At 46.5% G+C, this 25,854-nt stretch overlaps 2 protein-coding genes across 9 annotated transcripts in view; both read left to right on the forward strand.

Moving 5' to 3' along the window:
• Positions 1-25,854, forward strand: part of Agbl4 (AGBL carboxypeptidase 4) — a 1,227,056-nt gene that overhangs the window by 1,008,195 nt on the left and 193,007 nt on the right. The gene's annotated exons all lie outside the window — the stretch shown is intronic.
• Bend5 (BEN domain containing 5) overlaps positions 1-25,854 on the forward strand; it is a 46,782-nt gene that overhangs the window by 15,072 nt on the left and 5,856 nt on the right. The window contains exons 2-5 of one of the 3 annotated variants that reach the window (XM_021660670.2): positions 1,670-1,803; positions 3,757-4,141; positions 18,675-18,823; positions 24,293-24,506. In XM_021660670.2, the coding sequence (XP_021516345.1) occupies positions 1,670-1,803; positions 3,757-4,141; positions 18,675-18,823; positions 24,293-24,506 (882 nt within the window). Of the gene's footprint in view, positions 1-1,669; positions 1,804-3,674; positions 4,142-18,674; positions 18,824-24,292; positions 24,507-25,854 lie in introns of all 3 variants that reach the window. The other 2 variants (XM_060366142.1, XM_060366143.1) reach the window with 2 other exon arrangements.

Below are 25,854 nucleotides of genomic sequence, written 5' to 3' on the forward strand. Positions count from 1 at the left end.
AGGTGTGTCATAGAGACCTGAGCTCAGCTAGCCTGAGCTTTGCTTATCTCTTTCCCCTGTTGTGGAGTATTGTGGAGGAACTGGGGCTTACTCAGAATTTTTTCATACCCAAGTTCCATCTTTGACCATCCTGGGGCTGCATTTGAGTACATTCTGGAACAGTTACTAGTTTAGAAGCATCCTACTCAGTTTTACTAACAGGTTGTGAAGACAGAAGCCTGGCCTGGGAGAGACATGAGGGTACATTTAACATTTAATATGTACACAAATGCATTCTCTCTTCCTCTCTCTCTCTCTCTCTCTCTCTCTCTCTCTCTCTCTCTCTCACACACACACACACACACACGCACACACACACACACACACACACAACAGACCCCTGAGAGTACATATAACCCATTCCTTGCTACATAACACATGGGCAGCATATCAGAGAATGCATTTAAGATAACAAGTGGGAACCTTTGGGAAGCATAAGAAACAAATTATTTTGCTACTAAGGGCCATTCTTGGAGTAGGATAACATTTCCACCTCTAGAGCCCCACTGTTTGAACTTTTGGCTTCTATAGTGAGAGACAGTCCATTTGCAAAGTCCATTTTGAACCCTGCACAGAAAAAAAAGCTCTCAGATTCTGTGATGTTAGGATAACCAATGAGAAAATGAGGGGAAATAACATATCTGTATTTGTGTGGCACTCTTCAGTACATGCTATGAGCACACAGAAACACAAGGCAAGACACCAGAGGCATTTCCCATTCCTGGCTCTCCCTCAAACTCACGCTTTGGACATGCTCTGCCTTCCTCTCTATTTGAGTTCTCTCATTTGTGAAGTGAGAGTTGGACCAGCTGGTCACCAGGGTCCTTTTATACTATTGAGATATTAGCAAACCTACCTTCCCTCAGCCTGTGTATGTGGAACTGGAAGTTCTTTGCCCTTACACCTTAGACTTTACTTCAAGAAGAGCTGCCATTCTTCTTAGCCCTTTTGATTACCAAGCCACAGATACTGGGGGTGTTTGGTTTTTTGTTTGTTTGTTTGTTTGTTTTCTAAATCAAGGAGATACTTGATTTAGAAACGTCTTGAGGATTGAGAGTTTTACCTGTCAGTTAAATTTGGACCATGATAAAATACCATTACCAAGGCAACTTAGAAGCTGAGAGCTTGCATTCTTTCTGCAGGCCGAGAAGCCAACTGGGAATGTCATAAGTTTTTGAAACCGCAAATTCCACCCCCAGGTACACACCTCCTCCAGCGAGCCACACCTCCTAATTGTGCCCCGACAGTTCTACCAACTGGAGACAAGTATACAAACATGAGCCTATGGAAGCCATTCTCATTCAAACACCCACGCCAGAGGACAGCCCAGGGGTTATTCCAGCTCCAAGATTCTAGAATTCCATAACAGGCAGCCTTCTAGATGGTATACCAAAACCCCTATGTGATTCACCAGGAGCTGTTTTAGTGCTTTGTATGGTGGTTCATTAGCATACACCTTTGATGCTGCATGCTGACCAGGCACTCTCTGTGCAGGGCAGAACAGGCCTTGGGGTTGTTTGCTTTCCCTTTTTAACTGGTTTGGCCTCATTTATTTTCTAAAATTTGAAGTTTTGGACTTCTTGAGCATTTTGACTCCTAATCAACCTTGTTCTCTTGATATGCATTTTAGAAGACAAATCTGACCTTGAGAACAGTGTGATGCAGAAGAAAATTAAAATCCCCAAACTTTCTCTCAGTCATGTTGAAGATGATGGGGAGGTTAAAGACTATGGGGAAGAAGATTTACAGCTTAGACACATCAAGGTAACAAAAATCTTTGCTTTTCTTGGATGTTCATGGGAATGATTTCATATTTCTCAAAGCTAGAGAATTCCAGTCTGGCCTCCTTCCCCGTGTAAATGTCCCCTGGTAGGATGGAGGATGCTGAAGAGCAAGTGCATTTCCATATAGCGTACTTTCCAGAGACTTCGTTTATAGTGTAACCCCACTCACAGTCGTGTTGGCGGTGTGCGCAGTGTCATGGCTGCTGGAACAATGTGCTTTTCCCTGGCACACAGCTCTGGGGAGGTCATGGCTGAACTGCATGGACATTAAGCAGCTGTTGGTCTTGGGTAGCAGTTTAGAGCTAGTCACTCTCATGTTGTCCCAACTTGCTGAGGGTGGACTCACTGGGAAACAATGTCAGTTCAATTCACAGGGTGCATTTGTGGGGTCCTGGGTTGGATGAAAAACTTTTCATGAGGCTGCATTTCCTTGTTATGTGCTCCAGCGGGTCTCCTGCTATTTGAAAACAAACAAACAAACAAACAAACAACCCTGCTGAAAATCTCGTTCAGCAGTCCACCACACTATTCCCTCACCCCATTCCATGAGTTTTCCTGACAAGAAGAGGGAGGAAAAGAAAGGTGACTTTTCTTTTGCTTTGTGATCTAGACTGGGACACGAGGTCAGGAGCATCCAAAAGATGCAGTCAGCCCACCGTATAGCATCCATCCCTTGCTGTAGCTATGGCCCAGCGCGATCCCCTGGAATCCCGAAGCGTAGCCACATGTAGCCCTGTACCCAGGGTTCCCACAGTATAGTGATGCGCACAGTTGTTTAAGATGATGGTTATGATTTTAGCAGATGCGTTCATCTATTCTTTAGCTCAGCAGATAAAATCACCGGAACTTTGTGATGTTGCTCAGTCTCAAGTCATGAGTTTGCCTCAGTTTCGTTACCTTTAATTACCTGAACCTGGCCGGTTGACGCAGGCCTGGCCTGACATGGTTAAGTTGTGCAGAATCTTGTGTTGTCTGTACATCCTGTCGTGGCCTGGGGGAGAGAGCTCATGACACTTCAACCCTAGGTTGTGCAGCGCTGCCTCCCCTCAAGTGCTTTGTGCTCTTGAGGTGAGGTCGCCACAGATGTCTGAGCCCCCAGGCCCCGGGTCGTCACCCTGTGCTGTCCTGCCAAGGGGAGGGTCCAGGTGTGAAAGCAGGAACTCTGTGTGCAGTTGGGCTTAGACTCTGTCTCTCCTTCTGTGGCATGTAACTACCACGCCGCCTTGGGCATGGTTCCTCCCCTCTCCAGGGCTTGGTTTGCTTACCTGCATCATGAAGAAAATTGAAAGCACCCCAATGCTAGCATTCTTTGACGTTTTCAGTTGAGTAAACATTTGTCAGGCTCCTGCCAACTGCCAGTCCTGAGTGAGTAGGCAGTAGAGAACCAGAGAAAACAAGACATATATACTGCCCTAGATTAGAGTGGGTTTGGGTTTTGACAGCCTTCCAAACTGAAACAGTCTTAAAAAAGTTTACAAGATAGAATTTCATGCATATGTATATTCCTGAGTGGGATTCCTCAGGAATGGCTTGGGCAGGCCAGACTGTCCCTCGATTCCCTGAAAATTCACATTGGACATCCCATAAGCAAGTGACTGCCGTGGCACCATAGGAGCTAGGGAGGGTGAGAAATTTAGAAGAGTCATCCTGGTATGTGCATCTAAGAGGCCAAACGCTGGGTGGAAAAGTGTTAGCATGACAAACAATGTCCTGTCTCTGTCACAGCTGTTTGCCTGACTTTTGGCAAGAGCACTCTAGTTCTCTATTTTTCCATTTACAAAGTGGAGGGCTTTGACTGTGTCTCTAACAGGTTTCTCCAAGCACTGATGTTCTGTGGTTCTGTGATTCTAGGATTGTCTGGGGAAATATTGAGCTGCAGTCCAAGAAAGTCCCAGCTGCCCTTGCCTGAACTGATTCTCGTTGTCCTACACAGAGACCGGAGGGGCGGAAGCCTAGTGAAGCGGCCCACAAGAGTATCGAGGCAGTGGTGGCCCGGCTAGAGAAACAGAACGGCCTGAGCCTGGGCCACAGCACTTGTCCAGAAGAGGTCTTTGTGGAGGCCTCACCGGGCACGGAGGACATGGACAGTCTGGAGGAGGCCGTCGTGCCCCGGGCTCTGTATGAGGAGCTGCTGCGAAACTACCAGCAGCAACAAGAGGAGATGCGCCACCTCCAGCAGGAGCTGGAGCGGACTCGGAGGCAGCTCGTACAGCAGGCCAAGAAGCTCAAGGAGTACGGGGCACTGGTGTCTGAAATGAAGGAGCTCCGAGACCTCAACAGGAGACTCCAGGACGTGCTACTCCTGCGGCTTGGCAGCGGTGAGTGCCCAGGCAGGCCACTTGCCACTCCTTACAGTGGGAAGGTCACCTCCCCGAAGCTCCCCTCCTATCAGGGTCAAGGGGAGAAGCAGGCCAAGTGCCCCTGAGGCTAGGGAAAGACCGAAACTTGGCTCAGCAGTTAGAGCAAGGAGGAGTCACTCACGCTTCTCTCTGTAAATGTGGCAGGAGGCAATGATGCAGCATTGCCCACACCGTGGCGAGAACATGAGGGAATGTGGCTCAGCGAACAAGAGTGGGCAGAGTGCTAATGCCTGCTCAGCAAGAGGTAGCACTGGTATTTAGGGTAGTCCTCCAAAGAGACCGCAGGACAGTAAAGGAAACTGGATGTGCTCTGAAGCACAGACTGTTACTGTGAGCCAGAAAGCGACAAAGGAGGGGTCCTGCTAACATGACTTGAAAGTTGAGAGCATGAGCAATTATTTGTAGCGGTTTGTATGGAGGGGATCTTTTGAAGGGCCTGGGTTTTGAAAGGTGGACACTGTATCCAGGCACCTGAGGAATTCAAGGGCAGTGCTCATGAGCATGGGAAGCACCTAGGGCATGTTAAGGAGGTTGCTACAGATGGGGAGGGCAGAGGAGAAGGATGCTGAAAACTACCATTTTGGGTAATCAGGGCTTGTCTTTGTAGGAATGAGAAACATTAAAATGCTCTTGAGGACTAGGTGTGTAGCTCAGCAGTAGAGCTTGTATATAGAGCTCAGACTTTCTGTCCCACTATGAAACAAAAAGCAAGAAAGCTTTTGTGCATTGGAGGTGTGGGGATTAGAATAAAGATGTACAAAATTCCTGTGTTTGCTCACAGAAGAACCACCCTGGCCTTTAGGTTTTCTCATTTGAAGTGGTGTCAGGGCTGGAATGAATGGATTCTAAAGGCAAGAGACTGGGAAGGACAGAAAACCCCTGCAGAGTGTAAGACTCTAGCAGTGTGAAGGATGGGGCCCATCAGTACTGGTAAGGTTGTTCTGCCATGTGTTCATAGCCTGCAAGGCCTCTGTGTCAGGGATGTCACTGAAGAAGGAAGGCCCCCATTGTCTAGCTACATGATGATAGGCCGGGTGCAGCCTTTGATTCGTGTGGACAGCAGGCGCTCACGCCGCCCCTCTTCCATTTACAGGTGCCTCTTGATTCCTGAGTGTACCTTCATGGGGATGTCTCAGTAGGTCAACCAGGTCTGACCCTGTCACAGAGGAGCAAGCAGCCTAGGGATTACCAGAGACAAACCTCCAGCTCACACTGTGTATGCATAGCTCAGAGCCTGAAGTGACCCGCTCTCTGGCTCTGCTTTCACCTTAGCGTGGTCCCAAAGTCAGAGAGGTTCACTATGACACTGAAAGTTAGGTGTGACTTTCAAATTCACAAGGTGGTTTACTACAGCACAATCTCAGTGAGAAGCCATAAATGTGAGAATTTAAGAAGGCGGTGTTGGTGCTGTTGTGCACCAACACTGGGGAAAGAACTGAGTCTTCACTGTTTCCTGATCTTCAGAGGAAGAAGGGATTTTGCTCTGATTGTGTCGGGCCTTTTGTGAGCTTTTTTAGAAGGATGGGGAAGCACACCGACAGGAAAATCTCTCCAAACCATTATCTCAGCTCATGGGGGAAATTCCCTGTTTTGCATGGTCTTGAACTGAGTTTAGACTCCAGAAACCACCCTGAACTTGGTCAGTAAGAAACTGCATTATGTGTAGACAGGGACCTCTTTTCATCTTAGAACACTTGACAATCAAACCTAATCCGGACTGTAGTTGTGTCTTGACTTTGCCAGGCTTTCTCACGCTGCAGGACTTGAATGTCATCATGATGGCCCGGGGACATCTCTTCTCTAATGTGTCACGGTTGCTACCATGGTGAGATGGGCTACAGCCCCAAGTATGGGCGGCTCTTCCACCATTCTACATGCAGCCCTGTGTTCTCAGGGCAGCAAACTTCCTGGAAATCACACATACCTGCCTCCATCTAGGAACATTTAAACTCCATTCATCAACATGTGATAATTGATGCTGAAACAAACCCACACAGTCCTTAATAATCAAAAGGGCTCTGCCTGTATAAGATTGTATAATTATGGATATACACAGGGCTGGACTCAAATTTCAACTTTATTATAACTCTGTCTTTGAAATTTTCTTTTCTTTTGTCTTTTCCTTCCTTTCTTCTTTCCTCCTTTCCCGGTTCCCCTCACCACAGTCTCCTCCTGTATCAAGCATTGTGCCTAGTGGTGAGTGGCAACCTCATACATTTGGAACACACATCTGCACACCTACACACACACACACACACACATACATACCATACCTACACAGATACACACATGCACACACATACAAACATACACAACACAAATGCACGCACCCATACATGTACACACATGCGTACATGCTTGCTGGCACGCCTTGCCTTCTGCCCTCGAGGATCTCACAAGCACAGAGGGCTGTGGGACCACAGAGATAAGACACTGATTTTTGGAAGATTTATAAAGGAAAGCTGCCTGCAGGAAAACATCAGTAGGCTTGAAGAGTGAGTTTTTATGCAGGCAGGGGTAATTAGGTAGGCACAATGAGGTGCAGCCTCATCGCCAAGCAGCTCTTCGAGCCTCAGTATTATCCTCCTCACAATGGGGCTAATGTCAGCCCCCTTACAGTTCTGGTACACTGCTGCTGCTCGGGAACTATTAGTGACTCTTTCTCTACATCCCTTGGAAGAGAAGCTAAGATAGGGTCTGTTTTTGCTCTAAAGCTGGCTCCCCCAATCAGTGATTGGCCCTACAACTTCGGGCAGGGTTAACCAACCTCTCTGCTTCTCATTATGTTTGTCAGTAGAAGATAAGATGAGTTATAGATGTCTGCTTATTTCTTCATTCAATTACTTGGTAATACCACCGGATATTTTCTAAGCCTGCCAGCTTGGGAAGATTCAAAGACAGTGAAAACATTGTGAGGTGGGCAGAGGGTGGGGTTGGAGATAAATGTATAGATATGTAATTAAAATGAAAAGTAACCAGTTGTGAGGGAGAGACCCACATTTTGAGCAATCCCTCTCTTCCCTGACTCTAGAAGAATAGTCATTCTGTAAACACTACAGAGAACCAGGGCAGAGAAGAACCAGAAAGGAAGCCATGTTTGCCACGCCTCAGTTCCACATGCCCTCCAAGGCCTGAGTTAGTGTGGGGCCTGGCTTCTTCCTTGCTGATGAAGGTCACCTACACTCCTCCCCGAAGGCTTCAGCTTAAGGACCTTTGACCACATTAGGTGCTGGGTCACTTCTTCCTTAACAGGCAGTTCAGAACCAGGTTGGCCAATAGGTCAGAAGACCTCAGTTTTAAGAGGATTTTTCCCTGCATGGGGGCATCACTGCTGACTCTTGCAGGTAGTGTGGGTGCAGACGAGGGAGACTGGAAAGCAGTAGCCTAGCTTCTTGAGGCTCCTGGCTCATGACACTCTAGGCGTGGGGATCAGATTCCTTGGCAGCCAGGAGGTGTAATACGGTGTCCCATGGAGGTGGGGGCACACGCAGAAGAGCACTGGGGACAGCAGGATGGCAGCGGTGGTCTGAGGCTTGGCTGGGTGATTCACTTCGTCTTCACTCACTCATTCTTAACATTCCTTCTCTGGAAATGTTAGGTGTGTCTGATGGGAAGGATCCTCTGCAGGGTGGAATCCTGGGGCTCAGTAAGAACTGACAGGAGGTAGGAGACGGTCCTCATTTTGCTAGTGAAGAAGCAGGACCACACTGGTCCAGTGTGCTTTCAGGACCTTTACACCCCATGACTTTCTTTAGTACTCTGACTTCTTTGTCACCAACATGGGTGTGACTTCCCCATCCTTCATAAAGGAGCATCCATTCCTTGTCTATGATCTTAGCCTGGCAAACAACATTTTTTGACATTCGTGCCCACCCCAGGGTCATTTATTTTAGCATTTGCTACAGTGTCAAAATCAAACGAGAAGGGTGTGACTGTGTCCAACACAGTGTTTAGTAAATGGCAGTCTCGCTTTTCTTCCCTTTCCTATCAAGCCCCTGCCAAAGAGTCAATGCTGAGGATCCTAACGCAGAAGGGCATCGCTGCTTACAAGACACACTGGTTTGCGGGATTATCCGTCCATCTATTCCTTTTTCTTCAGCAAATGTTTATTGAGATTGTTCATTGTTCATAGTTGCTAAAGATGAACGAGACGGAGACCTTCTGAAGAACATCTGCAAGCCAGGGGCTTAGCGTTTTCAAACTGGGAGATGGCAGTCTCCATGACGGCAAAGGACCCAGGGAGAAGCAGAGTACACCTGGGGTGCAGTGGGCAAGGAGCAGCTGCGTGAGAGTAGAGCAAATAGGGTTTCGCGGCTTCTTTTCAACTAGTTCCTGATCTTACGCTTTTCAATTACATTTTTATTTGCTTTGGCGTGTGTGTGAATGTGCGTGTGTGTGTGTGCACACGCATCTGCCTTCCTGTCCGTGGTGGGTCCCAGGGTTCAACAAGTGCCTTTTCCAGCTGAGCCATCTCACCAACCCAAGCTCCTGTTCTTAATAGGCATAAAACAACAACAACCACAAAGTTTAGGCAGGCTCCTTATGGTCGTTCTTTTTGGTATGAACCACATAACAAGTTAGGGTGTTTCTCTAATGCCCTCTGAGGAATGTGAAGAGGAGTAGGTATTCCTTGCCTTGAGGATGCCCATACTGTGTCTGGTAGATGTGGATACAGCCTGACACCAGGTAGAATAAAATTGGCACTATATTTGAAGGAGGGAGACAGGCAATGATTTCAGATCTTGTTTATGTTTTGTCAAGGAATGTAGGCACAGATGATGAAGTCTGACCAGCTGAGGTGGAGATAATAAGAATAATAACAGTAATTGACATGTGCTTTACAGGTTTCAAAGCACCTTGACATTTTTATCTCATTGGACTATTCCAGTAGGCTTATTGCAGGGCCAGGTAAGGATTATTATCTCCATTTGAAAGAAGAGCTTGTGAAAAGAACAGATAGTGTCCCTCTTGCTAGATCATAAGCAAGCTGAAATGTCTGAAGAGAGCCGTGGCGGCTGGCCTGCCTATCTGTCTTGGCTCTTCAGAGCCAGATTGCTAACACTGCACCGCTGTAACCCTCTGAGTTTATGCCTCATGTTCTGTCCAAGGTCTGTTAAAATACCAGCTTTGATCCTTAAAATCCTCTGTGGTCTGCGCTGGCTTCTGTACGCCGAGGTCTCTGGTGGTGACTTGGTAGACTGCTAATGCCAGCGGATGCTTCCTGCTGACTTGCCCTGTACTGGAGGCGGCCCAGCCTTCAGCAAGAGATACTACTTGGGCTTGAATCTCACTTGTCATAATTCCTCACCTGTGTGACTTGAAGCAAATGATTTGCCCTTCTGTTTTCTCTCCTGTGAAATGGGAATCTTTGAGTCCGCCACAGTCAGGCAGAGAACAAACACATTTAGAGTTTTCATAGGCCCTGGGGACAGAAATTCCAGGGCTTCGAGTCCTGCTTCTTTCATAATCTCCTTCAGTTGCTTTGAACAAGTTACTTTCAGGGCTCTACTTTCTTCGTCTACAAAACAGGGTCCACGATCGCCCCAACCGTTACGGTTCAGATGATTAAATAAATGACTGCGGTAAAGATGGCTACCAGATCTGAGCACGGAATTCTTGCCGTAACTCCCACATTGACATGTAGGGTCATTCAAGGATGATCCGAGATGGCGTGTACACAGTGCGAGCACCTCCCAGCTGTCCTTCCTACGGCAGCACACAGATACGGTGGGGAACATCTCGGACTCCGGTTAGCCGCCCGCGCCTGCAGATCTGGTCCGTGCTAGTCGAAGCGTCAGAGCACATCTTCAAAGTCAGCCAGTCCACAACTGTGTGCTCTGTAGTTTTAGAATCCCCTCCTCTCGGTTTTCCTGAGTAGCATTCTGCCTTTCCTCCGGTTCCCTGTTGTTTGGCCCTTATCACTTGATCCCATCACCTTCACAGATCACAAGACTCCCCCAAAACACACACACACAAGTTCTTAAGTTCTTTCGGACATCACCAGATATAACTCTGCCTCCTTACTGCTTAGGGTTTTTTCTCCTTGAGACCTTGGTCTTCTCTTCAGGTCCTCAATTTCTCTCACCAATGAGCAGGAACACTAAAAATAACTGGATTTTGAAAGAAGGCTAAAGAAGCTGGGAAGAGTCATGTTGTAAAAGCAAAACACTGAGGCCTCATAGTTGCTCCCAAGGTTGGAGTGGTTCCAGACTGTGTGTCTGCTGCCTCACAACTGGACATCACGAAAAGATCCAGCATTGTGACTGGGAACATTTTATTGGAATGATAGTGGCCATCTTTTATTTTGAAGGCCTTCTTTAATCAATTTTTTTCTTTGTTGATTTATCAAAATTACCACAATTGGTGCCAGATCATTTTCAAATGCAATTTCAAGTGGTTAAATAATTCTGAGCTTTCTTTATCTTTTCCCCCCAATCCCCATTTTTTTTTTCCTGTGGGTCAAGGGAATGGGACTGAGGGAATGTTCTTCCTGTCCCTTTCGTAGATATTAGGCAATCTAGACATCTCTAGGCTTTTCCTTCAGTGTCACCTGTGACAGGTCTGTTTGATGCTGGCTGTGCCAGTCAGGAAATGCAAATTGCAGAGGGTTTAACTTACAGCTCACTGCCCCTCTAGATGTGCCTTGGGGCAGACACTAGGAACTTTTTATACATAAAGCCACCTTAACCGTAGGTGGACTCATCCATGAGGGAACAGGCTGCTCCAAGAGGTTAGGTAACTTGCCTGAGGCCGCAGACTCAGGAAGAACCAGCTTCATAATGAGGCCTATCTTTCTTTCCATGTGTCAGGATGTCTAATCAGTTGCTCAGCCCCTGTGGCTCTACCGCAGTGTCCCCTCCTCAACCTGTAAGTTCTGGAGCTTTAATACTCACAGGCTTGGAAGATTTCCTGCTTCATTTTTTCATAATGTCTCTTTTACCAGGTTATATGACCTCAAGATTCTAACCAGAAATTCCCATAGTTTTCAGCTAGCATGGATAGATGGAATTATTTTGACCACCAGGATTCACTGAGGCCCAAAGGCTAGCCGCACTCTTTTGCTTTCCTAAGGAGCTCTCTGTGTTTAGCAGTGATTCTCACAGACACCCAGAGCTCACACAGTCCAGCCTTCTGCAGGGTGTGAAGCCTTCTGCAGCTTTCTTGCAAGAGATCACTTGCCCTCCTGTAGCAGTGATAATCAATTTATGGATCACAACCTCCTTTGGGGTCGAATACCAAAAATCCTGTATATCAGACATTTACATTAAAATTCATAACAGTAGTAAAATTACAGTAATAAAGTAGCAACAAAATAAATTTATGGTTAGGGGCCCTCACAAAGGGAGCAACTGTATTAAAGGGCTGCAGCATCAGGAAGGATGGGAACCACTGGCCTATAGCGTGCCCCTAGACGCAGGAAGCTCACTTTGCCTTCCTGTAACACCCCACCACCACCACCCCGTCACTGAATAGCTGGGACTCTGGGACTACAGGGAAAAGTGTTTATGCAGGAAACACTATTGGATACTTATCTCTTCCAAGCCCTTTGCTGGGCATGAGAAATGAGATGGATAAGACTCTTATCACACTCTTAACAGCAAATAATTCTAATGGTGTTTGCTTTGCTCTTGGGCCTTTGGTATTAGGAAAGGACATAGGAGAGGCTTTTTGCACTACTGAAGTATGGGTGCTGTAGGTAGCTTTAGAAGGCCTCAAATGAAGGAATTTATTTGTAATTCTCTAGTGGAAGAGGAAGTGAACAGGGTCCCATGCAATAGGTAAGTCTGATCAATGTTTTAGACTTGTAAGAGCTGGCCTATCCACAGAACTGAGTGAAGAGCCTGTGACATCTCTGGAAAGGAAAATTAGTTGAAGAAGTTCCGTCACGAGATAAATTCTGTCTTCCTAAACAGTCCACATCTCACTGTTGCACTTGGCATCTCCTTATGAGCCTGTGGGCAACACAAGCCCTCTCTGCTCTCCACTCTACTGGTGCACACCTCAACCAATCACCCCTTCAACTCATCCAGTTCCAGAACCAAAGGCCATTTCATAGGCCTTAAGTTCTTTTTCGATGTCTTCAATGCTGCTCTGGCATGTCCCATGGCTGTCTCTGGCCATGTTGATGAAATGTGGGCCAAGTAGTTGGTCATGAGTGGGTAAAAGAGCAAAGATGAGAAAGAACATTTACCTGACCAGTGAGGGAAATATAGACTCAGAGACTGAAATGAGTTCTGGCGAGCCTCTCCCGCACACTCTCTCATGACTGCAGAGTTCCTCGGAGATGGTCTAAGAGAGTAGTGGAAGGACAGAAGAGGTGAGGGTCCTGCATAGTAAGCATTAGAGGAGATGAGAAGCCTGTGAAACCTCTGGGAAGCAGAGTGAGGTGAGGAGGTACCAGTTGAAGGAGCAAGGCTCTGGAGAGCCCAGAACCCTGCTGAGCAGTCAGCGCCTGCAAAGGCTTCCACTGTCACTGCACCTCAGTGAGCCTCCCAGGAGGAGTGGGATCAGCCTTCAGGACTTGCATCAGGTTTAACCTCTTTCATTTACTTAACAAATACTTTTTAAGAGCAGGGCCATAAGGATGCAAAAGTGAACAAGGCTATGGCTGCCCTGCCTCTGTCTTAGCATTTAAGGCTTACTCAGAGATGTTACACGGGTAAATAGCAGTGGCAGCAAGGGGAAAAGATTTTTTTTGAAAGAGACTTTTTGTTGTAAGAGGCTTAACATAGATGACAATCATTAGGTATCAGTCCTCTATCTTTTTCCAACATGTCACTTTTTGAAAAGGGTCCTCAAACTGAGGAAAAAATAAATTAATGTGGGCTTCGGTCTGTTTCCACTTTTCTCCTTTTTAAAGAGTTTCATGCCTTTTCTCATGTTCATTTCTGCTCTGTGTTCTCTGGTTCAGATTCTCTGACAGCCTGGCCAACCTGGGAGGCCTCCATGTACTCTACTGGGATCTCACCCAGCCCAGGCCTCATGCCAGAATTACTTCTGCCTCAGCCCAGCAAAGCCGGTGGCAGCCCTGGTTCACAGACTACATTCAGGAAATGGAGAGGGAAGGGGCCAAGGACCAGAGAGCTGCCACTTGTGCTGATGTCATTCCTAGACCACACTCAGACCAGCTCTGCCTTCTAGGATCACTTGATCACTTACCCAGTAGGGACCTTTCCCTCCCCAGCTATGTGTAGATTGTCAGACTGCCCATATTGTGGTCGGGCAGGGAGTCTGTGTTTTGTCCCCTCCGTATGAAGATATCCCACCAAGGGCCTCAACCAAACATCACTTGCCCAATCCTCCAAGTGTATGTCCATTGTTCTGAGGAAGTCCTAGACTTCTCTAGAAATGCCATGGCTGCTTTTGCTTCTGTTCCAGAGCCCTCCTGTCAGTTACACAGAGGTTGTAGCCATCTGTCGCCTGTTTCTCCAGCTGTTTGACTGTGAATCTCTCAAAGCTACCTAGCTCATCAGTGGCATTTATTAGGTATGTAATAGATCCACACCGAAGGAACCAGGACAGATTGTCTCTGCACTTGTAGAAGCTGAGACGGTTCAGTCACAATATTACATGAATATGGTCAAGGCCATCCTCCAGGGCATGGAACGGTCTACAGATGCTGATGAGCTGCTCTGCCCTAGGCCACAGGGACGCATCCATCTGCCCTGCCTGGGTTACCTTCCTCTCCCCAAGGCACTTGCTTAGCTCCTTGATTGTTTTGTGTTCCTGTCTGTGCTCGGATTCTTTTCAAGAAAGCAGAACATCGTTCTCTAAATCTAAAATGCCGTGTGCCACAGTAGGTGTTGTGTTTGCTTTCAGGAGTTTGGACTCACTTTGTAGTTTGGAAAACTAGACTTGTACTTCAGGCTCATTATAGACATCTAGAAGTAAACATGGTTTAATTTTTTAAAGAAGAAATCTACTGCCTTGAACTCTTTGATTTCAAAGTAAGTCAGAATTGATAACGTCCAGACGTGTAAGATTTGAAGACACAGGTGACCTCCAGGTCTCCTTAAAATTATATCAAGAGGCAACTTTTCAGAGTTAAGATAAAAGTAAGGTAGAGTTCAATTTCATCTGTTTGTTTTACCAACAAACAGACTGTTTTCCTCTGTGGCTCAGTCCTCATTTTACAAGAGGAATCACTAGGGCTTAAATTGGCAGAGGAGATAGAGCATGTCTTTTAGCCTGAGGCCACAGTGCACCCGTCACATCTGTATACGACATAATAATATTTCACATGTTAAATCATGAACTTCCAAAAAGCTGAATTATTTTCTATTTGTTCTGGAGTCCTCAGTGTCTCTCACAGAGCTTGTGTGGTGAGTGGGTTTGTGTGGGTTGTGTGTCAGAGCTTGTATGGTGACTGGGCCAATGAATGACTGAAGGAGGAGACAGGCACTACCTTTTGTGCCCTTGTGAAAGCTTTCTTTACTTGGCTGAGAGGCTTTTCTCTATGGAAGGTGTATTTTTCCCAAAATAATCCTCAAGTGTGTGTCACTACCAGAATGCCAGTGGATCAAAAGGCCTTTTTTTTTTAATTCCTACTCTTCCCACAAAATGAAAAAAGTTCTTTGTTACCTAAAATATCTGCGCCAGAATGTACAGTGTTGTCTGCTAGCGAAAGTGCTTATTATTGTGGCTAATTTGGTCACATGTGTTTGAGGCAGAACAATGCCTCAGAAATTTTAAAAAGCAAAACAGCAATCTGAAGCATTTGTTGTAATGAGATGTAAATTGCCAACATCGGGAGTGGAGCCGACTAAAATTTGCAATGAAATGATTCCCCCCCCATTCCACCCCCCACCCCAGCGTCTTAAATTAAAAGCACTAGAGGCCCTCCCTCTGCTCTCCCAGGAAACAACACGGGGCTTTTTGTTGGTGGTGTTTTTTGTTGGATGTTGTCCTTTTCTTTCCTGATTCTGTAAACTGAACGTGTGCCTTACTGACTGATTCATTCCCCCATTCATCTGCACGTTCTGAGCCTCTGTCGTGTGCCTGCCTCCATCCTTGGCTATTCAAGAATCCTCACAGCTTGCATGGTGTCCCTTGTCCATCCCGTTTTGTAAGGAGGAAAGCTGTGTTCAGAGATGAAATGACTTTCCTAAGATCATTTATCTTGGAGACATAGCCATCTCTGCTGAAAGCTCCCTTCAGCTGCCCCCGTTGCTGAGACTGCATCCTCGGTTTGTAGTCTCTGCATCTGCTGTGTGCCACGGGAGGAGGCTGTTACAGAGCACTGCCACTGCTGTTGAGTGACGCTGACTCTGGCTGATAAGAAATGCTCTTCCTTGAGAGCCAGTACAGTAGCCTCAGTGTTTGACAATTTCTGGGGAATAAGAAAGGGGGTTGAAGTGTTTGCAAGGCCTCTGGGTAGGGTCTTGTGCTCAGTATGAGGGGCAAAAACACACCAGCAGTGGGTCGCAACTCACCAAGTATGGTTTAGCAGAGTCAAAGTGCCAAGTAGATGTGTAGGAATGGAGAGTGGGGTCGAGTTACTGAGCACCCAGCATGCCACATGCACTAGGCTCTGAAGTTCTTGTTCTCTGTGTGTGTGTGTGTGTGTGTGTGGATAGTGATATAAGCATAGATATATATGCTTAACTGATTCAGTTTTCAGTCCTGTCAAGGTGTCCTTCCTTCCTTCATGTGAGGCTAGGTCAGAGTTGTGCAAGTTCTCTTTTGAGAAGAGAATTTGACCAGGTGCCAGTGAGCCCTGGTGTCTGACATAAAAAACATCCCAGTCCCTGCTCTCAGCTTCTCAGCCTAGTTGAGGCACCAGCTGTATCTATGGAGTGAGGGAGGTTTCAGGGAGGGTACAGAGGAAACTGGGGTGCTTCTACTGGACTGAAGTCACAGCCCTCCCCTCCTATACAGTACATTCAAAGCCAGTGTTTAATCCCAAGCCAGGAGGGAAGAACACTCTATCTGAAGGATCAGGGTCTTATAAGAAGTGTCACTTGAGTCAGGCCTTGAATCACCAAAAAGAAGGTGTCTGTGTGGAGGTTGGGGAGGCCCGTTGGACTAGAAAGGAATCTCAGGAGAATGGACTAACAGGCCATTGAGCCAGAGGGATGACACTTAGCTCCTGATCTTCCAGTCTCTGCCAGTATGGGTGCAGAGTCAGTTGTCTGTAGCCTAGCCCTAGACTGTTCATTATGATTAGCTGCTTCTGAAGTTTGTCTAGTCATGATTTCTGCTTGGGCTGTACAAAGGGTTACAGAAATTCCTTCCTACCCAGACTTCTTCCCCTAGCATCTTACTCAGTGGAACACTTCAGAATCTTTGCCTATACCCGTCGCAGACCCACCCCTTCCAGCTCTGTGCGCCCTCTCACGTCACAGAGAATTGACTAAGATCCGGCCATGTCCCAGATGCTACCCAGGCTCCACAACTTCCGTGAGTAAAATTGTACTCGTGAAGAGCTTCACAGTGTGATGCCGAAAACAGGTGTGTGTGTGGGGGGTACTGGCTGCTAGCACAGCTTCCAAGCTATAACATAGAGGCTGGATGTCCTGAGCCTTCACAGGCTGTGGTGGGGGAGTTGATGTTAAGTGTAAGGGGTTGGTAAGCAAGAAGGAACAAGGTCACGGGTCACGTGGAAGTTATCTGTGGCAGCCATTGAGCCACTGAGTTCTTGTTTGAGACAAGGTCTCATGTAGTCCAGGCTGGTTGGCCACTTGCATTCCAGATGAGGCTGGCTTTGAACACCTGATCCTCCCAAGCATGAGCGGTGGGATTAGCCTTTGCCTAACAGTCTTCTCTCTTAGAAAGAAAAGTAGGTTTCAGGGACTTTGCAAAGGTCATCTGAGAGCCAGTGGATGCAATGGGCCTTCTCAGCCGGTTTCTCTTTTCTGCCACTGAACATCAGAGTCGGATGAGACAGCAACACCTCAGCCTTTCCTTATAGGAAAGTAGAGTAATTAGATTTTCTAGAGCTAAGAAAAGATCAAAAGTTTTGCTTATTCGTATCTTAAAAAAATTCACACCTGTGGAGGAGGAACTTTGGCAGGTGCTTCTGAGACTTTGGATGCATTGTTTGTTATAATCCTTTCTTCTTTAACAAACATTTGGAAAAGACCTGCCAGGTTTTGTGAATAATGGGAAAAAAATTTTAAAGAGCTGGGCCTGGAGCTTGTATAGGGCACACTTAGGAGATGCTGTCAGAAAGATAAGGATATTATGTCCTTGACTCCACCGGCTTCTTTCTTCATCTGGAGCTCATTGACCTCTAGTCACAAAACCAAAACATGGCAGAGCAGGGTGTGGGGGGAGGGCACAGTCTGTACCAGCGTGCTGTGCATCCCTTCATCTGTACCAATATGACCTTTATCCATTCTCTGGCCAGCTCTGTGCAAAGTTCATGCTGAAATCTTTGGAGACTCTCTTGTAGTTGGCAGCTGCTATCTGCCAGCAACTCAGGGTTGATACTGTAATTCCGGCAACCCTGTCTGTCAGAGGAACCTCTACCTACAAACTCACAGAGACATTCATTCCCTCCATCAGCCAAAATGTAGGCTATGGCAACTGAGCATAGAGTTGCAACCAGATCATTACACAAGGATTTAGTAAATAAAGAGCTTTGTACTCTGTTGTCCATGTGACCAGGATAAGATGTTGCATTTCGAATTCATCACTTAAGGTAAAAACACAGCAATGCACAGCTCCACAAGTTTAGTCAAGACCAGCATGTGAACCTAGAGACTTTTGAAGATGTCTCCCAGACAAGTTAATCCAGCCATTTGACCTTATTTAAACATTTTCTCTGTTCCTTGGTAATCAAGACACAATAAATGATTTAAAAAGAAAAATACTCTGTCATTATAAAAGCAAGTAGGAAAAGAAAAAAAAAAAGAGAAAAAAGAGGCCCCCTAGAAACAGCAACCATTTCCCCAGCTTCCTTTCACTATTTAAATGTCATAATTTTTGTTGATTGCATTAAAATAAAAAGTGAATGATCGCTCTATCAGGCAATCAGTAGCTTCCTCTGTGTCGTATTTTAATCTCTTGGTTGGCATGCCTTTGTTCAGATCCTCAGTCCCAGGAAGGCAGGGCGTTCTTTTCATTTCCCCCCATAGCTTTCCCTCTTTCCCGTTGTCCTCCTGGCCTCTCCATCACAGGCCCCAGAGATGTCAGCAAGCCCACAGTTTGCATATTCTAGTAATTGCCATCCTTTCTCCAGCAGTCAGAACACACCCTCTTCCCTTTGCAAAAAGTCGAGTTTCCTGACACTGACACCCTACAAGGTGTCCCTCAGTCACACTTACTTACTGAAGTCTATTTAGTTCTTGCCCTCTCATTCCACCTGTGACACTCATGCCTCGTAGTGCTTTGACGTCTGGGTTTAGGTGTAGCGTAAAGAACAAGAATCAGCTAGCTTTGTTTTTTTTTTTTTTTTAGTACCACTATGTGCTGATAGATGCATAGTTAAGAATATTTGCCTTTTATTTTCCTTGGAGTTCTAGACAGATCTCTTTTCTTAACTGCCTAGGTCCCGCCATTGACTTGGAAAAAGTAAAATCAGAATGTCTCGAGCCCGAGCCGGAGTTACGGAGCACTTTCAGTGAGGAAGCAAATACGTCGTCCTATTACCCCGCTCCTGCGCCTGTCATGGACAAGTATATCCTAGACAATGGCAAGGTAGTGTTCTCAGCTCAATATCCGTTCCCCCAGGTGCTTGCTAGTCAGAGGAAAGGTGGAGAGCTTGGTGGGGGTTCTCTGAAACCCCGTGAGGCCAGCTGCCCTCCTAACCTAGCCCCACCCCCAGTGACTGTGGAATTTATGACACAGTAGCTTAGCTCTGCCGGGACTTCCCATCTTCCTCTTCAAAAATTATTGTGTCAAAATAGCTATGAAATTAGCTTGTCATTTCAAAAGAGCTTATTAATGGAAAATATTTTTTTAAAAGACTTCCTTTGATAGATTGAAACTCTTCCTCCCTTCCTATGAAACCAGATGCCTAGAATGTGTAAGCCTAACTCAAAGTGAATTATCCATTTTATAGATAGCAACTCAGTATATATTCATTCACCATTTACAAAGTAAGTGTTCCCAGCCCCCGGCTATATCCTGTGAATACAGGGGTAAATGAGCCGTACTCCTTGTCCCCAAGTCACTGGCCCACAACTCTAGGGCTACACATAGCACCTCGTATTTTCTCTCATGACACCTGAAGAGTACTCATGAAAGAAGACCTACACCCTGGTAGTCAGATCCCTTTGTCCAACTTTAGCATTACACTCTCCCTGCCATGACCACATACACTTCAGACTCACCCCTCCTTGACCCCTAAGAGTAATCTCTGTAAGCTCATTTATCCTGCCTCATGCTTTGGGTGGGCTCTATTTGATAGCATTTCCTAGTTAAAAGGAAAAAATGGTTGTTTCACTTGGTTTGTCTAGATATAGCACCACTACTGCCTGGCCTGAAACAGAAAAATGTTGTCAAGCTGAGGAAAAGAAACAAATGTGTTTCTCTTCAAGGCTCTCTTTGGATGTGCTGCCTTGCCCTGCATCTCTCACTGAACACCACTTCCTCTGCATGGCCAGAACTTGACTGAGCAGGGCATAGGCCTTGTCTTTGCTTCACTCAGAGGCCTCTCCTAGTAAGCTTTGCAGAGGAGTGGAGGTTGGAAGCCTGAGCCTTAGCTCATAGCATACATAGCTCAACTTCTGTACTTCCAGCGTGACATCAGGCGGGTCCTTGGCCTTTTTGGGCCTCCACATCCTTGTCTGTAAAAAACAGGTTAGATTGATGCTTTCCATAGGCCATTTTGGAGTTAAAGTGTCTGTCTAAGTTTGGTAAACCTCCCAAATTGAAGATACAATGAGAGAACCATTCTGGGTCTCTTGATTTCCTTTTAGTGGTGACCACATTGTGGAGAGATTGAAGAATTTTTCTTAAGTAGCTTCTAAGAGAAATCTGTTTCTCTCTTGCTTTGAAGGCTGCCAGGCATCTTCTGAGCTCTGCTGCAAAAGTAACATTCTTTCCCAAGAAAATAGGTCTCAGAAACCTTCTTTAATTTTTAACACACACATTAAACAACGCCTCTTGAAAGTGCCTCTTTTGCTTTTTACCAGCAGCTGCTCTAAACCGTACCCAGCTTTTCTTTGAGACTAATTTGTAGTCAGACAGAGGGCTCTGTGGACGGGGAGGAAAGGAAGCAGACTCTGGAAATGGATGGCAGCTCCTCAAGGCAGTAGGTGTCACATGTCAATAGCTGCCCTTATTGTTCCTGGCTCTGCGGTCCTACCTGACCCTTCCTTCTGTGTGAGCAGAAGACCTAATTCCTGCAAGGCCTGGAAAGCTGGAATCTGAGCTGTTAGCTACTAGAAATGAATTTTGTCTGGTAAAATGGTTCACAAAGTAGTTCTTGAAGTCCATCCCACCAGATGGACTTACAAAGTAAGTGTTGGCATGTTTTTATAACCTTCCCCATCAGGGAGAGCTAACATTTTGATCAATTGTTACTGTGATTTGCATGAAATAGGCTCGCCCCACAGATCACTTTCTGATTTTGATCAGGTCCAGTGCTTTATCTAAGATGTATTTATTTAAAAAATTAAAAAAAAAACCACCTCATGAATTATAAAACTGCAAAAACCATTAAACAATCTAACTTATGGCTTCACCTGTTAAGGAACAGGTCTTGAAAATGTACCCAGAGGAGGGCCTCATCTGCTCCGTGTGACAGGTTGGGGAACTGAAAGCTGGGTCGCCTAGTTCCTAGGCCAGGCTTCTTTGCAGTCTGTCTCGCCGTGCCCCTGGGAACTGCACATTGTACCGTGAGTGTGCTGACCTCCACAGCCCTTGTGTCGTTGCTCAGCGTGGACCTGTGACAGACCTTCCTGAGGCCAAGGGACCATGTCTGTCTGTGCTGTGGCAAGGACATTGTACTCGGGTGGATGCCAGAAAATACTTTGTGCTCTTAAGAAAGAAGTGCTCATCAGAGATGAAGCCAAAGCCATGACAATAGATTAAATATGCCCGTGTATTTACTATTGCTTTGAGTTTAGACTGGTCTTGATCACTCTGAAGGAGGCGGAAGGGGGAAAGCGTTGACCTTGCCCCACTGAAGTGTTCCATGACAGGTAGGACTGAGTCAGGCAGGAATGGCTGTAGGTAAGCTGAAACTTCACAACAGGATGTAACAACCCTATGACAATTAAACAACATTTCCTGGATTATCATTTCCTGGGTATGGAAAACTGGGTAGCTTAAAATGACAGGAATCTGTCATCTTTAAGACACCCCTTCCTTTCCTGACCAGAGGAATCTGAGGGCAGAGATGGGAAAAGGAGGGGCAAGGATGCAACAGCCTCTGGCTATATGTTCTCACATTCAGTTCATCTCATTTAGTACCTGACTTAGCCCTCTATGAGCTGGAGGTTGGCCCAGACAAGTATGGTGACTGGCCCCTGTTAATCAGCTGACAGAAGAGAGAGACAGGATCGACACCCAGGGCTGGCAGCTCAGAGCCCATCCTCCTCCCGTCCCTGCCCTGGAAGAAGGAGGTGGATGTATTCAGAGCTTTTATAAGGGGATAGACTTTCTGGTTCAGTGATAGAAGGGAGCCAGGTTGAGGAGGTCAGGTCTTACGTGATAAGAAATAGGAAGCCTTTCAAGATTCCACAGGGTTGGCGTGAAAACACAGCACTGAAGGCCGTTGAGGTCAGCTACTCAAAGGAGGAAAGCAGTGTTTCTGGGAAGTTGCTGTCAGTGATCGCAGGGCGATCCAGACTGAGCAGCCACTGGAGAGAAAGCCCGCCAGCCAGGCTGTCTTCCAGTTCCTGTCTGCCTGTGGTATACTGTGCTGGGAGCCGGCACAGGTGGCCTGCTGGTGCCAAACACTCAAAAGGAAACCTATAATAACCAAGGACTGCTGTGGTAGGTGTGCCCTTTTCAACCACGTCAGCCCCACCCTGGTACCCAGGCTATGTAAGGCAGGCCAGGAGGGCATGAACCAGGCCATACAGATTTGGGACCAAATTTTGATTTTTAAATTAGCTGATTGTATGTCTTGCGGAAAGTAACTTAGTTCCCCGAATTTGTTTTCACATGTGTATAATGAGAATAGCAGTTTCCACTTGTTTCTAACTCTCAAGGCCATTATGAGGATTAAAGAAGTTGAGTTCATTATAGGCACTCAAAAATATTGCTCCTTTTCCTTCTAGAACATTGGCTTGCATGACTTCATCTTTCTCCCAGAGTAATAAATTAAGCCAGGTGGTGTAGTGCAGGCTTATGGCCCCGGCAGTCAAAAGGTTGATGCAGGAGAATTGCTGCTTATGTCTCTGCTTTTCTCTTTCAGAATCTAGTCTAAGGGAAAGTCCCTTGCCTCCCCCATCTCAGGAAGCTTGTGTGGCTGACTTTAGAGTGTCATCAAGGGAGGGACACAGGTCCATCAGAGACCTTGTACTCAGCATGCCTGCTCACCTAGCACAGACTCCCCACCTGAAGTTCAGAAGTGAACATGGAAAAAGGCCAAATTTGACCTTGGGTTCTTGTTGCTAAGCCAGCCCCGGGTAGCTCATGTGGTCCCAGGGCTGCTTATCTTTGTGAGCAGAACAAACTGACTTGCAGTACTGACATGCTCAGCACACAGAGGCCGGTGGGTCTGGTTATCTGTCCTCCCACAGTGGGCTGAGTGAGCTTTTGAGCAAAATGAGGTGAAGCTAGGTGTGGCACACGGAACATTTGCTTAGCAACAAGAGTGAGTTGCCTGTTTGTTTTGATAGCTAGAAAACATGAGTAATTGATGCAGGAAATATTACTGGCTAGCCAGGCTGCCCATCTCTCTGTCTACCTTTCTTCCCAAGCCAAACTTCAGTGGGATCTTTAATAATTTCTTAAGCAATTGTTCTTACATTCTGCCATCAGTTTGTGGGTGTGTATGCCATCTGAGGCCAGGACCTCTCCAAGATGTCTCCTGACCATGCCTTGGTGATGGTCAGCAGGTCTTTATAAAAACAGGGGCTTTTGGCAAAGCCTTCTCGCACCCCTTGGAAAGGTCAGCTCATAAGCAGGCCCCTACCCTCCATCCCACAGAGACCACAAGTGCAGCAGAAACTCAACCTAAAGGGGAACGCCAAGGTCAAAACTTTAATAATAATAATAATAATAATAATAATAATAATAATGAACATTAGCGTTGGTTTGCAAGTTAAAGGCCAAAAATGGGGATAAGCCTTAAAGCTGTAACTCATTGCTAAACACTCTGGAAGCAGAGAGGGTACAGTGATTTATTGGCTCACTATCACTCGGGCTGTTTCTCTTCTAGGGAGCACAAAATTGTGTTCTGGTATGTGTGCTACCAAAATCAAACCAGATACATTGTGGCTGCATTTAATTTCTTAAAATCCCGGGTGTTCTAAGCCAGAAGGATGAACTTTGAGGTGAAATCCAAGTCTCCCACTTTGCAGATAGGGAAGCTACAGTTTGAGCTGGGGGAGGCCTCACACGGCTACATGCCTGCTGGCTGCAGAGCCAGGCAGCTGCTCCGCTCCTGCCAGCTGGCAGGGGTTTTGTAACTTAGCTCTAAATTGGACTTATCTAGGGAGCCAAACCATCCTGATGTCTAGGCCACACCCAGATCAAATATATCAGGATCTTGGGGAGGAGGCCTAGACAGCAGCCTGGGTTATCACACCTGGGTGAGCCCTGCATGTAGCCTCCACCGTGTGAGCGGGAGGCGTGCCTTAGAATGTGCTGGTGAAAGAGGGTCTCATCTTTCTAGAGTAAACCACGAGTAAGCCCATGTGTCCTGAGCAGGGACAAGTCAGCTCAGAGCAGCCATGTGATAGCCTGAGTACAGTTTAGAATCCCAGCTCTGCCACGTAAGAGTTGAGTGACTTCTAAGCTCATTTCGCCTTGCTGAACTTGGCTTTTCCATCAGAATGACAGTGGCATCATAGCACCTTCTGTTTAAGAGCAAGATGTTGGGGCTTGAGAATTAGGCCTGCTGCACTGCAGGGGTTCCGTGGGCGATGCTGTTGTTGCCTCCGTGGCATGAACCCCGTACACTGGAGAAGTGAAGTTTAAAGGACAGAAACAGCCTCCAGCTGCCTTCATGTTGGACTAAAACAGGTGTGGTGTTCTTACCTCTTTCAGGTCCATCTGGGAAGCGGGATTTGGGTTGACGAGGAGAAATGGCACCAGCTACAAGTAACCCAAGGAGATTCTAAGTACACGAAGAACTTGGCAGTCATGATCTGGGGAACAGATGTTCTGAAAAACAGAAGCGTCACAGGAGTCGCCACAAAAAAAAAGAAGGATGCGATTCCGAAGCCACCCCTCTCTCCTCACAAGCTAAGCATCGTCAGAGGTAGCTCACTCAGTGACAGCGCAGTGCTGGACAGTATCCTTCCCTCTGTCAGAAATGTATTAGACAGGATTCAGTTAGGTGAATGCTTACTGAAGCCCCAGTAAGCCAGGCCCTGAGTGGGACACAGGAACATAGAGGCAGGCATCAGAGCTATCACCAGAGATCCCAAACTGGACAGGACAAATGAATGTGGACAGTGGCACAAATACAACTCAAGGGACAATGGTTGTGCTAGGAGTTGTCATAAGGGGAGGATGCCCCTCTCTGGGAAAGCTGCAAAGAGTCCCGGGGAGAAGGGCTGCTGAACAGGGCCTTTCAATGCCCATCAAAGGCAGAGCTGGGGTTAAGTGAGGAGGAGAAGTGCTTCAGGAGCCAGAGCATCTTGAACAGAGGAGTGCAAATGGGAAGTAGTGTGTCTAGAGAGCAGTGGAGGCCAAGGCTGGGGAAACTTCTTGTTTTAGCCATGTCTAGAGCAGTCAGTGAGATGAGATGAGGAGCAGTTTATGCAGCTTCCTTTCTGGTGTTGGAGAAGGCAAGCAGAGAGTCATTTGTCTCCAGAGTATGGCTATGATCCATACTCCTTATCGATCTCCCCTCACTCCCGCCCTCCTTTCCTTCCTCCTTTCTCTTCTTCTATGTTCCTTCTTTCCTGACTCACAGCGATCCTCCTGCCTCTGTCTCCCAGAGTGCTGGGACTACAGGCATGCACTACCACGCCTAGCTCCTTTCTCCTTTTTCTTACCATCATATTCTCTTCTTTCTCTTGCCCGTGTCCATCTGTTGCCTAAGTTCTTACTCTTTGCTAGACCCTCTCCTGGGGATTGAGAACACAAAGGACAAGACACAGTGTGCATCTACAAGGAGCTCGGTCTCACGGCGAAAATAATTTTAGGAACGATAGTACTATATAGTCAGGAAAAAGTAAGGAGTATAGTATAATGAATACAGTAACTGCTAATTATTCTGAGTACTTGTTATATCTCATTATATCAAAATGATATCTGTCGTAAACACTTTAACATATATTAATTCACTATCCCAGCAGCAGCTGTTGTTGTTATGCTTTTCACAGATTAGCAAACTGGGTCACAGAGTAGTAGGTACTTTTTTCCCAGATTATCATAGCTAGCAGGAGGAACGCCAGGAGGCAAGCGCTAGCTATGGAGTCTGTTTCTAATCGCTGTTCTCTAAATGTCTAGGTCTGCCATATTTTGTTGAAGAAAGTAAGATTCAGAAAGGCGAATGTCCAGTCTGAGCAAGTCCTGTAGCCGAGCACATTCTGGGGCCAAATGACAACTATACCTATGATGCAGTCAGGCAGCTTTGAGTTCTCTGAGTTTCATACATG

The sequence above is a fragment of the Meriones unguiculatus genome, chromosome 12 (assembly GCF_030254825.1).
Source record: "Meriones unguiculatus strain TT.TT164.6M chromosome 12, Bangor_MerUng_6.1, whole genome shotgun sequence".
NCBI lineage: Eukaryota > Metazoa > Chordata > Mammalia > Rodentia > Muridae > Meriones > Meriones unguiculatus.